Raw genomic sequence first — 12,181 nt, forward strand, 5'->3', positions numbered from 1 at the left:
AGGGCAAATGACTGGCCCAGTGTCAACCAGCTAGTTGTCCCTACTCAGCCTCGAACCCAGGGCTTTTGACTCCACACCAGGTGTCCTTTCCACCCAAATCCATGGAGAGCTCTCAGCTGAGAACAAGGGTCCCTCAAGAAGATTAGAGCTGATGCCTGCATCTCAGAAGCCATGGGCTCAGGGAGTCCAGCCATTCATTCAACTGATCAGGTTGGACTCGGTGTGTGTCACAAAAGGAGTTGGGGTTGAGTGGCCTCTAGGTGCACCTGTCGGAGAGACACAAAGATAGCATCTTAAGATCAGGAGGCCTTGCTTCATGGAGAGCCCCAGGGAGGGCGGCGAAGCAAAGCATCCTCCAGGCTCACATTTGGGCTTAGAGTAGAGGGGGCAGGGTGGAGGCTGCCTCCCCAAACGCTGCTGTGAGGGTGAGGCCGGGCAGTGTTCTCAAAGTGCCTTGAGAAAGGGGCAGCCAGAGTGCCATCCATCAGTGCCAGTAATGGCTAATGGTGCAGCAGGTGCATTTCAGAACCCATGATGCTCTTTGGCACATGGCCCCAGGGTGCCTCTGAGAGGCTTCCTGGCACCTGAGGCGCTGCTGAGGCAAGAGCCTGACTGAGGAGTCCCATTCATCAGATGTGGCCACGTCTTCCTGTCTGAGACGCCACTCTACCCTGCCTGGGGTCAGTTCTGGTGCTCAATACCAGCCGACTTCCCATTCCTGAGCTGAGCTTTCCAGCAAATGGCCACACACCAGACTCTGTCCCCAGCTCTGCCACGATTTCTAGGTCCATTGGAGGTCCCTCAGCCTCAGCCTCTCTGTGTCTCAGTTTCCCCAGCTGCAAAATGGAGCTAAGATTGGACGCGTGCACCTCGCAAAGGTGTAGTTGGGGCGGTTCCTCCTACATTAGGACTGTGCAGTGGAGCTTCATGGTTCCTGGTGGAGGTCTCCAGAGACCCACCCAATGTCACACGCACCCAATGTCACACGCACCCTAGGACTACACATTCAGAGCCACATGCGGCCTCCCCTACTCCCCAGCCTGAGCAACTGAGCCTCAATACATAAAAGGGAGATAAGATAATAACGTTCCCTACTTCACATAGGTTGTGGGGAGGATTAAATGAGATAAAAATGTGTAAACAGTGCCTGACTCTAGAAATACCCATTCTTCCTAAGGGATGATTATGGATGGCTAAAAAAAGTGGGGGGGGGGGCAAAGTTTCCCCCACCTCAGCACTTTTTAAGTATAATCTTGTGTTGGTTTGTAGACTGTTTGCTGCCTGTTGGAGCTGGGAGGCAGACACAGCTGTGATGCTACAGATTATATCCACTAAAGATCAACCAGAAATAAAGCTTATTAATACAGCATATTAAGTGAATAAAATAGGCTATAGAGCATAGTCTCATTTAGGGAAAATTCTATGTGTGCACAGAAGAGGTGTCCGCGAGGAAGTTCCCTAACAATGTTAAAAGTGGTTATTTTGCTTTACTCTTTCACATTCTTGTGTTTAACTTTTTAATGATGACTATGAATCACTTTTATAAAACAGTGCATTCTCTCTCTCTCTCTCTCTCTCTCTCTCTCTCTTTCTAAAGATTGAGTGGTTTTCCCAAGAAAAACAGGTTTTTTTTGCCCTGATTTTCTTGGCTGACATCAGAAAAAAACTCTTCCTTTTCCATTTGGTGCTCTGAGTTCAGGGGATTCATCTCAGGTAGAATTAAAGTGGTGGCCAGGGACATTGGCAGTTCCTGAACAGGACAGAGGCTCAGCAGCCTGTCTCTACCACCCATCAGGATGTCACACGACAGCACTGTCCTCATTGAAGGCTGATCAAAAACGTACCAGAAAGGGGGTTGGAGGGAAAGAGACTGCGTTTCTGTAAACAAAGGCCACCCAAGCCTGACACATCACCCAGCCAGATGTTACAGCCCCATTTCACTATACCAGCCGTTACAAAGGAGGAGAGAAGGCTTTAGTGAGCAAAATAAAATGAAATAAAACAGAAGCCTTAAGCTTAACACTAGAACTGTCCTCTCAGACACAATCTGTGAATTTTCTTACGATGGTGGACATTAGCCAGCTGACATCAGCCATGACACATTGTGTGTGCACAGCAGCACCACCACCCCCCAAAAAGCAGCCTTCATTCATGCTTTCATACAACTGTTGATTGTTCTCTTTGGATGGACGCCCAGGATTATTCCATTTTCTTCTTACCAACCTAAGTCTTCCCTCACTGTGAGCTCCTTTATCCTCTCTCCTCTTAATTTGGCAGTTATGCTTAAAATCTGGGTATTTTTTACTATTGTTCAAATTTGGTTCTAGAACATTCTGTGGCACACTGTGCTATGATGTGACCATGAGCTCACATTTTAGCGCTTCTCTGAGGGAGGAGCCATGTCGTCTTACCCTCCTGCAAGTGAGGACTTCCCTGTGCCTGTCTCTGTGCTGGGCACCACCCATGGGGGGCAGGGGAGGTGAAGGCGACACAAAAGGAGACGCGATCCCTCAGACCCTCACAGTTGGGACTGGCTGTTAGTGAAGGGCCTCTGAAGCATCATGGTTGCCAAGAGTCAGCCTGAAGGGCGCGTTGATTTAAGCCCTTGAGACTCTTTCTCTTCCTTTGGGTACAGTTGGCTCCTTGCTTCCTAAGTAGAGGGATTTCCTAATGACCTGGGACCCAGACTTCACCTCACTCAACCCGGGAGATGGGGATGCATTGCCCTTTCACTAATCTCTGTCTTAAAGTAAAACAGTTGGACCATAAGCACTAAAGAATAGAGTGTAAATACAAAGAGTAAATTTTGTTTTTAAAAATTATTTTAATTTTTAAGAGTTTATTTATTTATTTTGAGAGACAGCACAAGACGGGGAGGGACAGAGAGAGAAGGAGAGAAGGAGAGAGAATTCCAAGCAGGCAATGTGCTATCAGCCTGATGCAGGGCTTGAACTCACAAACGGTGAGATCATGACCTGAGCCGAGATCAAGAGGCAGACACTTAACAGACTGAGCCACCCAGGCACCCCCCTAAAGAGGCAATTTTCACGGGAAGTGAAAGGTTTAATTTAGTTGAGCAAGTGTCCTGGTATTCCTAATCTGGTATTTCAATCACTACTGTATTTAGTCTCCGTTAACAGACCGCTTAAGGAGGTGAGACTCCGTGCCAGGCCACCTGGGCTTTGAACCCTGACTCCATTACATGCCTGCTCTGAGACCTTAGGCAACTTACTCAACCTCCCTGTGCCTTAATTTCCCCATCTGCAGAAGTAGGCGTAATAATAGAGACGGGTGTATGAATTAAATAAGTCAATACCTGGAGACACTTGAAACACGGCTCCTGTCATTATGAAGAATTCTGTTTTCCACCCTAGTGCACTGGCTGTTCCTGATGGTACAAAAAAGGGACCAGAGCAAAGGAAAAATGGGATGCAGGAGCCAAAAATAACCTTGAGGAACAAAGTTCACTGGAAGGTTATTTTTAGATTCTAGATTATCTCTACTTGATCTTTCAGCTATCTGAGACAAGAGGTCCATTTAGGGTATTTGTCTTTTTAATGGCAGCTTTATTGAAATACCTACGGTGCCGTGAAATTCCCCCTTTAAAACGTACAATTCAGTGTTTTCAGCATATTTGCAAAATTGTGCATTGTCACCACTCTCTAATGGCAGTGTGGGATTTTTAAGCCGAGGGGGTCCAGGGGCTATCACCCTTTGTCTGAACGGAGCCAGGGAACAGGACGGGCGATTCCGCTTTCCGCTGAGTCACAGCAGGCACCCCGGCGGGGCCTGCGGTCATTGCTCCGGGAGAAGCCCGCCGCCCGCCAGGCGTCTGCTGCCCCCTAGCGAGGCTGCTGCTTGGCCTGAAACACCCCTGCCCTTGAGGTGCGCTCGCGGAGGTGAGATTCAGACTCTCAAAGCTCGGTTGGGATCGGGTAGTGAGTCTGCCAGCCCTGAGCACGGAGAGCCAGGGTTGCCCTCCGCTCTTACTCCAGCCCGGACAGCGTCATTTCGCCCAGTCCTGGAGGGGAGGAGAAAAGGGTTGTGCTCTTTACACTGTTGGGAAGGCACCAGTAGGAACCAGTAAGATATAGTAGCCTCGAGATGGGTTTTATCATCAAAAGATCAAAGTTCAGACCCTGCTCTGCCCCTTGCTTCTGTGTGACCCTCAACAGGTTACAGAACCTCTGAGCCTGCTTTCTCGTCCAGGGAGTGGAGACAATGATTCCTCTCATGAGGTGGTTGTATTACAGAGAAACTCTCCCTCTCTCTGAAGCCCCTGTGACTGGCTTATAGACAGGGCTCACATAAATAGATGCTATTAATACTCCAAAGCTGCCACAAGGGTGTCCAGTGTGGCCCTGGCTTATCCAAGGAGCTTTCTAGAACCTGAGTTGCTGATTGCCAAACTGCATTGCTGTGGGTAAGAAAATGAGGAAGAATAGGAAGGATGGCAGTAGGCGCAGGAAGGCCATTTCGTCTTCCTCTACATCAGGTGAAGACTACCCTAGGTCAGAAGAAACCTACAGACCCCCGGGGGAACCGTACAGGAGGAAAGACCTGGGTGGGGAGCGGAAGGAGGCATCAGAACTGCCAGGAGTCCACGTCCCAGAGGGCAGCAGGGCTGAGGGAGCGGTATTCGAATCTAAGTAAGGTCCCAGTCTGCCTCAGTGGTCTTGGGCAAGTCATTTAGTCTCTGGGGCCCTTTACCTGTCTCGGATTTGGGTCCTGCCCACCTCTCAGGTTTGTAGCGAGCCTCGATGTCGTCATGGAGAAATGTCCAGGAAAACAGCAGATGAGCTCCAAATAGTGAGCAGGGCCCCCTGGCGGTGTTTCAGAGGTCACCTTTCATCTGGACTAGGTGCCTGGGGTTCCCTCATCCACCACCGGACACCTCAAAGGGCAGCCTAGGAGGCTCAGAAAACAAAGGTACCTCTTCAGGTAAGCTGCATAGAAGACGTGAATTCTGCCGGGCAGAAAATTTGCTCCGTCTTGCGGCCTGCGGAGGCCCTATTCTTTGGGAGCAAAAAGGACCCGGGGTCTCACCTACACATCTCTGTGCCCCATGGGGGCCCAGCCTTGGTGAAATGAGGAAGAAGTTGAAGATTGCCTGGGGGGCCCTGACCTTCTCTTTCTTCTACCATCCCCCCTTCCTGTCCACACCTTTCTCCTCCCTCCACCCCAATTTCACCATTATCCGATAAAAGTCACAACAAAAATTCCATGTTAGCTTGTTTCCGAACTTGTAATTTATTAAAAGACTGCAAGTATCCATCAAAGGATAAATGGGTAAACACAACGTGTTATGTCCGTACAACGGAATCTTATTAAGGAATGAAGCCCCAGCACGAGCCACAACATGAAGGAGTCCTGAAAACATCAGGCTAAGTGGAAGAAACCTGTCACAAAAAGGCCACATATTAAATGATTTCAGTTATCTGAAATATCCAACAAGGGTAATCCATGGAGACAGAAAGCAGATTGGTGCCTGGCAGGGGGTGGGGGTAGGGGGTTCAAGAGAAACCGCTTCATGGGCACAGGGTTTCTTTTGGGGGTGATGAAAATGTTTCCAAGCTAGTAAGAGATGATGGTTGCACAACACTGTGAATGTACTAAATGCCACTGGATTGTTCACTTTAAAATGGTTAATTTGGGGGGCGCCTGGGTGGCTCAGTCGGTTCAGCGTCTGACTTCGGCTCAGGTCATGATCTTGTGGTTCGTGAGCTCAAGCCCTGCGTCGGGCTCTGTGCTGACAGCTCAGAGCCTGGAGCCTGCTTTGGATTCTGTGTGTGTGTGTGTGTGTCTCTCTCTCTGTCCCTCCCCCGCTTGCATTCTGTTTCTCTCTCTGTTAAAAATAAACATTAAAAAAATTAAAAAAAAAAATATATATATATAATGGTTAATTTTCAGTTGTGTGACTTTCTCCTCAATCAAAAGAAAAAAGAAAAAAAAAGACTGAGTAACCGCAGCCCTGATTGGATTCAGGGATTCTGGGATTCTCTTTCTCCTTCTCTTGCTGCGCCTCCCTCTCTCTCTCAAAATAAATCAACTTAAAAAAAAAAAAAAGTGGCCCTTTTTAGTTTCCAGGTTTAACTCAACTTTTGTGTCTTTCCTACAATTTCTTCCCTACCTCCCACCCCACTGCCCTTAAGTCACTGCCGGGGGGGGGAAAACAGGAGGTAGGAAATGAGGGGGGGGGGGTGGGGGGGTGGGAATTGGTTGATTTAGAAGAATAAGAAAGCAGAGTGCAGCCTTAAGAAAACAGCTCCCAGTGTGTTTATTTTCCTGTCTGTGTGTCCCTCTTAGATTACAGGGATCCGTGGGGTGGTGACCACGTCTCGTCTGGGCTGTGTACCCACCTCGGGGGTTGTGCTTGTTTTTGTGTTTTCAGTCTGCTGTCCTTGGCTGCAGGTCTTAGGGCTGGGATGTGTGGCGGTACCATTTATTGGAAGAAGAGAACTTTAGTCAGCGAGCCCGTCTGTGCAGGGCGTAAGTGGAAGGTGGGCTTCGGGACTTCTCGACTTAGCCAGGAGCTGAATGTGGCGAGCTGTAGTGCGTGTGGGTCCCTGGTGTCTCACGCCTCCCAGGCTCCTTTGAAAGAATCGCCTTCTCTAAAACCTGTGATTTTAAAACGTCAGCAACAGGAGCACCTGGGTGGTTCAGTCGGTTGAGTGTCCGGCTTCAGCTCGATGATGGCTCACTCTCTGACGGTTCGTGGGTTTGAGCCCCGCCTGGGGCTCTCTGCTGTCCGTGCAAAGCCTGCTTCAGATCCTCTGTCTCCCTCTCTCTCTGCCCCTCCCCCACGCTCTCTCTCAAAAATAAATAAACAATAAACATTAAAATACGAGCAGCCACTGAATTGGGGGCAAACTGACCTCAAGAGTAGGGAAAAGAGTAGAATGCCCTCCCTCACCCTTGCATTCTTCTCCTGCAAACCCTGCTGAATTCTTCCAGCTTCTTTTCACAAGCTCATTGATGAGAGATTTTCTGCTAAGAGATCGCATCTGTCTGATCGAGGCCCAGAAAATGCTTCTCCCGTTTATTCCCCTGGAGACGTCGAGGGGAACCCATCACTTCGGGGCCGGTTCCAGCACTGGAACGGTGGCCTGGTCACCTCCACTGAGGAAACCCAGAGCCCTTCATGAGTCGTCAGCACGATGAGGGCAAGGGTCCTGTTCACAAAGGCAGTACGAAGGACAGCAGGACGTCGAGAGTGAGCTCAGCACCAGAAAAACGCAAATGACACCCCCCTACCTCCCCCCAGAGAGATTTGGGAACCGGAATAATTGGGAAGACACACACTATGCTTTTGGGTAGGAACGCTAAATATTCCGGAGAGAGCAATTGTTATCATTTGGGCACAAAACATAAGCCCGAAATCCCAATGGAATTCTGAGAATTTGAGAAAAAATGTTCTAAAGGACACCTGGAAGAGAAAACATGCAAGAAGGTCAGACAGGGGCACTTGGGAGGCTCAGTTGGTTGTATCCGACTTCGGCTCAGGTCACGATCTCACGGCTTGTGAGTTCGAGCCCCGCGTCGGGCTCTGTGCTGACAGCTCGGAGCCTGGAGCCTGCTTCGGATTCTGTGTCTCCCCCTCTCTCTGCCCCTCCCCTGCTCACGCTCTGTGTCTCTCTGTCTCTCAATAATAAATAAATATTAAAAAAAAGAAAAAAGAGGAAACCCATACATCAGAGTTTTACTTGTATACCTCCATCCACCATGTTTCGGGAGGGGAAGCTTGGTCATTGAAAGGAATTGATCAAACCTAAAGAGCAAAACCATGAAACTCAACTTCTCAGCCTTCCCTAAATCTTTAGCTGCAGGTTGAACAAGGTGCCCTGAGCTGGCTGGCCTGGCTCACCTGGGCCAGTGTCTCTAGCCAGTCTGGGAGGCCTTGAGCTTCTGGGGCGATCCCACCGCTCCAGGGTGAGGCATCTGGTGACTCAGCCAGATGGAGTGACTCATGGACCAGTCTTGGGGATGAGCCATTGGGCGGTGACCGGGGACGCTCTGAGAGGCTCCACCAGGGAGGAAGATGCTATTTCCTAGAGCTGAGTGGGGAGCAGTAGTTTCCTCAGATAATGGAACTAGTCCCTCTTAGAAGAGGGGTTCTGATGTTTGGGGGCTTTCTAAGGGAAACAGACCATTAGGATAGAGGTCCTGCTAAGCTCATTCTTTTTAAAAAAAAAAAAAAGAATTCATTTTGGGGGCACCTGGGTGGCTCAGTGGTTAAGAGTCTGACTTCGGCTCAGGTCATGATCTCATGGTTGGTGAGTTTGGGCTGTGCACTCACTCTCTCTCTCTCTCAAAATAAATAACATTTAAAAAAATAATAATAGCATAAGCAATTTAAAAGAACAATATCGGGGCACCTGGCTGGCTCAGTCACTAGAGCATGTGACTCTTGATCTCGGAGTCATGAATTCAAGCCCCATGTTAAGCATAGAGATCACCTAAAAATAAAATGTTTAAAAGGAAGATAACAAAAAGAGGAGACTCAAATTACAGAGATAAAGATGAAAAAAAAAAACTGGAATAAGCCAAAGTAGGATGGATGAACCAGAACAAAATGGCATACTCAAAAATCTAGAATTCACAATTATGAATTACTTTTTAAAATAAAGCACTAAATATTCTCAATAAAGATGAGAACAGAGTATGAGCAAATGACTTTCTAGTGCGTTCTGTGGACGTGAAGTACTGTCTCCTGCTGGGGCTCTAGGGGGCGATGTGTGCATGTGTGTGCATGGTGCTGTTAGGGACTTCTGAGCCCGACCCCCAAGAACGCACACCCGAGAGGTCTGGTGGGGGACCCTGAGGTGAGTGGAGGCCCAGCCCTGACCTCCGGGGGGGCAGGCTGGACAAGGGTCAAGAGTCGGTTTGCCTCGCTGTTGCCTCGTGATGGAATAATCCCATTGCGTCTCTGTGCGTCATTTTCCTCACTTGCTGATGGCGCCCCTCTCCTGATGGGCCTTACATTTTAATGGGAAGAAAAATAAGTAAGCAAGCTACTACTGGGCAGCATTTGTATTTTAATGAAGTGGAAAGAGTGCTGGGCATCACGAGCCAGGCCCGGGAACCTGCCCACCTGGTGGTTCTGAGTATGAACTGATGTGATGCAGGTGAATTAAAAGTGCACATACGCGTAACGGGCAAGGCGGATGAGGTTGGGCATCCCTCGGGGAGGGGATGGGGGTGGAGATCTGTCTGCCCCCGGGAGGTGGGCCCTCTCTCCCCGCCCCCACCCCCATCCCCCTAGCGCTTCGGCCCCTCAGCCCAGCTTGCCCGTCCTCATCCTCCCATCTCCCTTCCCCAGGTGGGCCTTGAGCCAGGATGGCTGAACCCCGCCAGGACTTCACCGTGATGGATGATCATGCTGGGACGTACGGGACGGGGGAGAGGAAAGACCTCCCCTCTCAGGGGAGCTACACCCTAATGCAAGACCACGAGGGTGACGTGGACCAGGGCTTGAAAGGTGAGTGCGCAATCACGCATGCGCAACAGGTGCCTGGGGGGCGGGGCGGGGTTGGCGTGGGTGGGTGGCCACCAACCTGCTTGCTCAGGAAGGGGCTGGCCCGAAACAACAAGCTCTTGAAAGGAATTTTAAATACTTGATTGTGTTGGGTTGTCAGTAGAGTGAAGGAAGCCTCATAATTTGAAAGGGCCAAGATAACTCAAAATGTGAGGCCGTTTGAAAATGTACCCTTCCAAAGAAGAGTCTGACACGTGTGTGGACAGTGGCATGACAAAGATTGCAAGGGGCCTGTCAGTCTGATTAATACCCCGTGCTGTCTTGAGTCTTTAGCCCAATCTATTCACCTTTAGATCAGCAGCATTCATGAACATGAAAAATACTGGGCTTGTGTATTATTTTTATCTCCTCCTTAAGGGCCTGTCTGGGCCCTCTTTCAGCAAGGTCAGCGCTGGGATTCCTGCTGTACCTATACTAACAAACTGGATCCTCTAAACCTCTAAATATTCTTTTTTTATTTTTAAGTTTAGTTATTTATTTTCAGAGAGAGAGAACGCAAGAGTGCACAAGTGGGGGAGGGGCATAAAGAGAGAGGGAGAGGGAGAGAATGCCACACAGGCTCCTTGCTGTCAGCACAGAGCCCGACACAGGGCTTGAACTGATGAACTGTGAGATCGTGACCTGAGCCGGGCCCTTAACCGACTGAGCCACCCGGGCGCCCCTAAACCCCTAGATATTCTATAATACAGTCTTTGGGCCAAGTTTTCTCGACCTCCTCCTCTCCCCCACCAAACACCTGTGTTTCATGTCCACGGAGTTTGGGGAGTCCCATGGAGGGCACCAAGCCCTCTCTCCTGCTTCTCATGCTGTCCTCTCTGTCATTGCCAAGTGATACCCAGTGTAAGAAGACCTCCATTCCTGCCCTCCAGACCCATTCCTGAGGAGACAAAATAGCAAACAGCCTGCTATTCTCTTTCAGTGCTAAAAATAATAAAAATACTTTGCACCCTGAGGTGTGGAGCAGTGGCTGGAGGCGGTGGGGCTCCAAAGTGAGAAGGGTGCTCTTCTGGGTGCATCTGTCTGGGAAGGTTCCCTGCAGGAGGTAGGGTCACCAGGAGGACCCCTGGGTTGGGGAAGCACGAGGAATGATAGTCCCTGCTCGCAGGACTCATTGTGGGGCCTGGTTTCAAAGGCGACTTCTGTCTCTCTGTTGAAGCAGAGAGCGTAGGCGTCAGAGGAACCTGGGAATCAGACAGGTGGGCTCCTGGCTGGTAAAGGAAGAGTGGATATACTGTCCCGGGGAGCTCCGGGGCTGCCCTCTGGCCTTCTTGGGGCCTCCCAGCCCCAGGTGCTGGGGGAGGGGAGTGGGGGGAAATACCCACACCAGCCAAGTGTCCCAGGGGGCCAGATCTGCCCTCTGGGTGTCAGGCTCCAAATGGTGGTGAGAAATGTACGTCCTTACCTCTCCCAGGCCATAGCCTGGCTCCAGCCAGAGCTGCTAAGGTGCAGCTCCCATGGAGGGCAGTGAGGAAATATGCTTTCTCCTTTGAGTCCTGCTGGGTGCCCTTCCTCCCTTTGTCCCCCACTCCGTTCCCCCCACCCCCGCACCCCGTCTCCTCCTCTCCCACGGTCTCCTTTTCCTCCTTCCCTCTTTCCCTTCTTGCCTTGATTTTCTTTCCCCTGCTGTCCCCCTCCACCCCCGTGGCTCTACAGCCCCTTTCCATTTTCTCTCCCCACCCCGACCCCAGCCATGTGGAATGAAGGGTGCTGGCCCCCAGGACCTCGATCCCAAAGGTTAGTGGCACGTCGCTTTCTCCCTGCAGCCCTACCTGGCTGAGGCAGCTTGGGGTGGGAGCCAGAATTTGCCTTGTTCCCTGATCCCCTGATCCCCTGACCCCTTGACCCCCTCATTGGGGCCCTGAGAACTCCTTCTTCTGAGGACCTGAGCCCACACATCCACGTGCAAGTCTCTGTTCTGTGTCATGATGACCATTGCCACTTCCACAGTCAAGTGTCCCAATTTGGGTGATAAAGTTTATGGCCACCCTGCTTATAAGGGAACTTCCTTAAAATGGTAATTGGGGCATTTTTCTAGAACTCTAGGATTGCAAAGGCCTTCACCACCAGCGTCTCAGGCGATGCTCACAACAACTGCTGAGGGCAGATGTCACTTTCCTCGGTTGACAGATGACAAGCGGAGTTTCCTCTCTGAGGTCAAGGGCTGATATGCGGTGCTACCCCATCAGAGGGACATCTTCAGCTCCTTGTCATCTGTTTTGCCCCTTGTCACTCAGCCAGGTCCCCTTGGACTTCCGTTATTAAACCCTCATGGGTGGAATCCAACTTAGAATTCTGCCTGGTGTGAATTATGCCAGTGACATTCTGTTTAGGGTAGGCTGGTATTAAAAATTAAATTTAAAATACATACAGCGTTGCAACAAATATACCTAATAGTATAGGATGTTAATAACTGGGGAAACTTGGTGTGGGGTATATTCTCTGTAGTAGCTTTGTAATTTTTTTTCCTATAAATCTAAAACTGTTCTTAAGTAAAAAGTTCGTTAAAAAAAAGGAAAAAAAAGTGTTTTTTACCATTCATATTTTTGGGGGGAGAAATGAAATTCAATTTGTAAAGTTAGAACAAGTTTACAAGTTATTTTGTGTCTCAGAGTTGTCTAAGGTATGTTTGCTAAAACTGCTCAATTC

General features: G+C 49.8%; 1 protein-coding gene across 20 annotated transcripts in view; it reads left to right on the forward strand.

Moving 5' to 3' along the window:
* MAPT (microtubule associated protein tau) overlaps positions 1-12,181 on the forward strand; it is a 99,932-nt gene that overhangs the window by 41,094 nt on the left and 46,657 nt on the right. For 19 of the 20 annotated variants that reach the window (XM_006940453.5, XM_006940455.5, XM_006940454.5 and 16 more), the window contains exon 2: positions 9,320-9,478. In XM_006940453.5, the coding sequence (XP_006940515.1) occupies positions 9,337-9,478 (142 nt within the window). In that variant the 5' untranslated portion in view covers positions 9,320-9,336. Of the gene's footprint in view, positions 1-8,976; positions 9,126-9,319; positions 9,479-12,181 lie in introns of those variants that run through there. The other variant, XM_045044288.1, reaches the window with a different exon arrangement.

Source organism: Felis catus, chromosome E1, assembly GCF_018350175.1.
Source record: "Felis catus isolate Fca126 chromosome E1, F.catus_Fca126_mat1.0, whole genome shotgun sequence".
NCBI lineage: Eukaryota > Metazoa > Chordata > Mammalia > Carnivora > Felidae > Felis > Felis catus.